At 40.3% G+C, this 5,367-nt stretch overlaps 1 protein-coding gene across 1 annotated transcript in view; it reads right to left on the bottom strand.

Moving 5' to 3' along the window:
* Positions 1-1,570: 1,570 nt before the first annotated feature.
* The window catches only part of epsti1 (epithelial stromal interaction 1), a 13,306-nt gene continuing 9,509 nt past the window's right edge, over positions 1,571-5,367 (bottom strand). The window contains exons 8-10 of the mRNA XM_035676437.1: positions 5,086-5,159; positions 4,495-4,706; positions 1,571-2,333 (exon numbers count right to left, since the gene is read on the bottom strand). Coding sequence (XP_035532330.1) covers positions 2,188-2,333; positions 4,495-4,706; positions 5,086-5,159 — 432 coding nt within the window. The 3' untranslated portion in view covers positions 1,571-2,187. The remainder of the gene's footprint in view (positions 2,334-4,494; positions 4,707-5,085; positions 5,160-5,367) is intronic.

Below are 5,367 nucleotides of genomic sequence, written 5' to 3'. Positions count from 1 at the left end.
ATAGAGCTGTCTTTTGTCGTTTTATATATATATATATATATATATATATATATATATTATTTTAATTGACACATTTCATAGACCACAAACAGATCTGTGCCCAAGGCCCAACCCAAACACGCTTATGTATTGCACAAAAGATTCCTCCTATTCTGTTACCGAAACAAGTTCATTACACCAGTTTCTGAAGCACGTGCGTGCAGTAGGAGTCTTCCAGTCTTTGAGAATAAGTAATTGTTTTGCTAGTCTTGTGCCCATCAGTGGAGCTGTTTGAATGTGTGAGGGAGGAGTGAAGAGTACTCTGAGCATCCAAAAAGAGCCAGTTCCCTGTCAGAAGAGAGTTCTGTGGTAAACCCCAGAAATAATGAGAAAAAATCTTGACCAAAATGGAGAGATTAGTGGACAGTTACAAAATAAATGCAACAGTGTACCATCATTGGACTTTATCACAGATTGGAGAAACGGGGGTAAGATGTATGCAATGACCATGAAGAGTTTTTCTCAGGCAACACAGTATTAATTTCCCTTCCCCAAGCCTAATTATTACAGTTGACAGGTTCAGAATCTTAAGTAAAGAAATTCACAAATTTGGTGATAAGCTTCGAACTCTGGTATAACAGAAAGCTTTTCATAAAAGAGTGACTCAAAGTGGGAAATGTTCTCCCTCACAAAGTGTCTAAGCTTCATGTAACAAAAACAAATTAGACTCTGGTAGATTGTACTTAATGCTTAACTGCTTAATTAACCAAAAGATCCAAACTTGTCTAATTAGAAGTCATTTAAGCACCAATGTCACAAATATTAGGGCAAAGGCAAGGTTGTGGCAAAATGGTGTACATATTTGAGATATTAGAAAATGTGTAGGTAAGTTTAATTTGAATAAGAACCTTACAAAGAATTTCTGACAACAAAAATATGACTTGACTGATTTGGTAGCAGATTAAGGATTTGTAAAAAGTAAGGACAGTGAAGCATATGGTTTTATTAAGGACATAAGCTCTAATATTAGCCAGAGAGGAGGAAGATAAAGTTGCATACATGTGTTTTTGCATGTGGTTTGGATAATGTATTGATTGTGCTGTAACTACAAAACTAAACCGACATGGAACAAATACTGATTTTCCTTCATATCCTTAATACCTTTTTGCCATTATAGACTTAAAACAGTCTTAAATTTAACCTGCAGAAACCCTGCATCACCAAGAGCTTTATACTTTTGTTAGTTATATCCAGTAGTGTTATCTTCATGAGTTCAGAACTGCCATTGAGTTTGTTGTTAATCTCCAGAGGGACATTTGTTTGATGACATCAGCAGTGAAACACTCAGTGCATGACTTCATACCACAGCAGAGGGGGATTTTTAGTCCCCCATATGGGGAGCACCACCCTTTGTTCTTTGTTTCCTCTGTCAGGTGATAACCATCTCTGCTGTCCAGCTCAGCGGTGTTATGAGGCTGCCAGCTCTGCGCCCCCTGCCCACCTGGAAACCCCACCCAGCTTGATATAACACACTGATAAAAGGGAATGGTTTGACATACTACGACACACAGTCATAAACAGAGTTAGCGAAAAGGTGTTTTATTGAAGACCTCTAAAGCTATTGTGACTATGAACTGTCATAAAAGGCCTCTCTACAGAAAATCCCATTTTGATTTGCATCTTTTGTTGTCCTGAAAAATCCTGCTATAGATACATCACATACGACTTTGATTATAGAACAAACAAAAAGCATCATGTATTTGGATAGAGCTCTCTTCCATCTGCACATACTGATTCAATTAGGAACCCCAAATATGATCTTAAGATTATGAGTCATGGCGATGACCTTCAACTAAACTGGTGAAAACGAACATCAATTCAACTCCATGTCAGGGCAAAAACCCGACATGACTCACTGGTGCATGCAGACAGATACAAGACACCAAACACTCAATGATTAATGGCATAATCAAAAACAGATTACAAAGAAGCACATACTGCCCTCTAGGTACTGTATATATTTAATGCAGTTGTGTGGTGCAGGCAGCATAGCTATTTACATTCATCCACCACCAAGGTACATAACTTACTTCTAGCTATTCTTTATCATCTGAACACCGGTTCTACATTTTCATTTGGAACGACTCCCAAAGTGTCAAACACAATATTAAGAGGAAAGACAGTCCTATCAGTAAAGATACACACAATTCAACTTAGTGCGCTGATGAGTAGTGTGTAGGCCTGCTCATAATCTCCGTTGCACTGGTTAAGGATGTCTTCTAGGAAGACCTTGGAGCAGTCTGGAAAGCTGTTCATCAGTTTCATCAAGGCCCAGTCATAGTCAGGCTCTGGGTCTGGAAAGGACACAGGAAAGCAATAATCCTCATAGAGCCCAATTGAATCATTATTGGTCCCACAAGGTCCCTGCTGAAAGGTTATTTGCTTGTCATGACATACAGTTAAGAACATCTTCTCTCATTCTTATGCATAACAGTTGGAGGTCTTATCACATATTTGATTATTTTCTTTTTGTGGATGAGCCAGAACAATCTGCTTTGTTGGACAAAATACATTTTTCTCAGGTGAATGCACTAAAAGAAGACTGAGAAATGTGGAGTTCCAAACGCTGCAGTCATTTCTTTGCAGAAAGCATGAAAGTTCTTGTGTCTGGCATTTCTTCCCTACAAGTACCCACACCGTCCGGGATTGGACTCCCAGTGGTTCTTTCTGCCACAGGATGGTCAAGTCCCAGGGCCCGATAATTAGAAATGGAGGCCCGGCAACAGTGAGGGATGGACTAGAGAGGCCATCACCAAACCAGGCAGGAGATTGCTTCGGGCAGGTAATGACAGAACAGAAAGACCTGATCAGCACACTGGTAAAATATAGACTGGGGCTGGCGGATACAACCTTAAATTGATTGAGGATGTTGTGGGATTCCAATATGCAGAACTGTGCCCACAGCGGCAGTGCCAGGACTGAAGGTTTGAAATATTCTTTGGTATTTTAGCTTTAACCTCGGACTGGTGAAATTGCCCCGCTGTGGCTGCTGTTTAGATGGGCAGCTAGTGAGCTATAAGGTAGCCCCAAAGCCTCACTACCAGACAGAGGAAAATACAGAAGCTGTAGTGCTACTGTATGCTTGGCAGTCTCTCTGTTCATTTAGTATGGACATTTCAACAGAAGACACATGCAGTTATTGAATTATACTCTACCCATACTTGCCAACCTATTATTATTATGGACCGATCATTTATCGGCTGTAATTGCATTATCGGGATAACTTATAATAACATAAATTTCCCATTATCGGCCGATAATTTATCTGCCCTGAAAAATATCGTGCCTCCCTACTTCTATTTACAATTAACTGTCAATTGAAAATGTCAAGCTCCCTGAATCTTGAATGTCATTTAAATAAACTTGGTCATTCTCCAAGCAGTATAATGGTTAGTACAGTAGAAATAGTTTAGTATGCCCTCTAAGCTTTTATAAGATATTTTATTTCAACAAAGTAGCTTGGTTAACATAAATTCTAGGCATTAGCCACAACAATAAGCTAGTGAATGTGGGTTATCTACTAACAATCTGAGTCTACTACTCTAGTGTGAAGAGAAGATCCCTATACTGTGTAAATGACAAAGCTGATTTAACACTTTCACTCCAAACACCAATTCCTCAAACATTTCAACAATACAATGACATGTATGCTCTATCTTTTACTACTGTCTATAGAAACCCATCAACTCATCAATTTTCCCCCACCAATCAAAAAGAATTTCATTCCATGTAGCATGCCTGCGTGCAGTAGCAGGAAGTGCTTAAGTACAGTAGGTAATGAACATGACGTTCTCTGTTTTGTGTTTTCTTTCTTCCATTGTGAGTGGCAGGTATTCATAAGTGTATGGCAGCCAGTCAGGTATCAAACTCAGTATGTCAATCCAGGCCAATTATATAAGGGCAGGACTGCTCCTCTTGGCATGTCTGTCTGGCTGCAGGCAGAGAGTCTGTCAGTCGAGCCTGGGTTCAGCGCTCCTGGAGAATTTCCCTCTCTGACTGACAGAAGCTTAATGAGTATGTTTGTGTGTGTAGGTGTCAGCCTCTTATGCGCTTGTTCTGTGGGTCCTGTCTGCAAACTCACATTCTTAAATGTGTTTGATATATTGCTCAATCCATAGTAAGTAAAGGTTTGTGCCCAGAAAGAAGGGAAAATACTTTTTCTTAAACACACACACACATTTCCAACAAACTACAAGTATCAGCAGGATTTGAATGCCAGGAGCTACAGTATCACTACGTAGCACACATAACTTCCTGCTGCCTACATTTCTGAAGCACCTAAAGCCTTTGACTTAACGCAGACTAAACAGACAATCACAGTCCTCTAAGAAAGGATGAGGTGGGCAACTCCTGTCACATGTCTGATTTAGGTTTGGTTAACCAGTGTTGAGCAGGACTAAAAAAAGGTGTGAGAAACAGTAGACAGGGTTATTCACCCATACACTCTCAGCTCACCTGCCTCCTCCGTCCAACTGGAGCAGCTCTGTTCTGGAGCTGGGTCCAGGTGAGTGAGGGGCCGTTGTTGTCCTGGGGTATTCAGCGGCTGGTGTCCAAAGTCTTCAGAGGCAAAACAGGGATACTCTGCCTCTTGAGTGCCTTCCCCCTTTGTCTCCCTCTCCCTCTCTCTGCCTCGACCCACGAGTTTGTCCAGAAAGGCAGAGTTCACCCTGTCAAAATATAATGAATCAAAAAAATGGTTCACGTAAAACTAACTATTGCTGTACTTTATAACTCGACATGCTGGCAGGCTCTAAATGGCAGAGACGGGATGTGTTTGACAGCTTGTTAAACTTGTATGCCCATTGAAATATAGTGAGGCCAGTAAACTGCGCACAGCACACTTAACATTCACCGACCCAGCCAGCCTCTACTGGTTTTATTCCAAAAGGATGAACAAAACAAACGATTAATCTTAACTCCATTTTTGGCAGTGTTTGTATTCAGTCTTATATCTGTGCTCTGATGCATTTTACAAAATTGTTTTTATGTTGCATAGTCAGAGACTTAAATTGTTTCATGTAAATGAAATATAAATGTTGTACATACCTCTTATGTTCTAGCTGTACTTCTCTCACACTTTTTGACTCCTTCTCTCTCTGTTTACCCGCCACAGCCTCGCTCTGACAAAAAAGAGATTAGTCAAACTACAAAGGAACAGATAGCTGACAGAGTAATATGCCCTAGGGAACTGAGAAAGAAATAATAGAATCTTATCAGTATTAAATGTAAATGTCATTGTCAGGGCAGATAGTACATACACAAGTGACCCACCGTACTCCTGATACAGAAGCCATTGGCGCTATAGTTTTAAAGGACAATTCCGGCGCA

Source organism: Morone saxatilis, unplaced genomic scaffold (assembly GCF_004916995.1).
Source record: "Morone saxatilis isolate NCDOM2014 unplaced genomic scaffold, NCSU_SB_2.0 Contig5, whole genome shotgun sequence".
NCBI classification, from domain to species: Eukaryota; Metazoa; Chordata; class Actinopteri; family Moronidae; genus Morone; species Morone saxatilis.
Note: the sequence above shows the minus strand (reverse complement) of the source record. Positions and strands in the feature narration are given on the sequence as shown.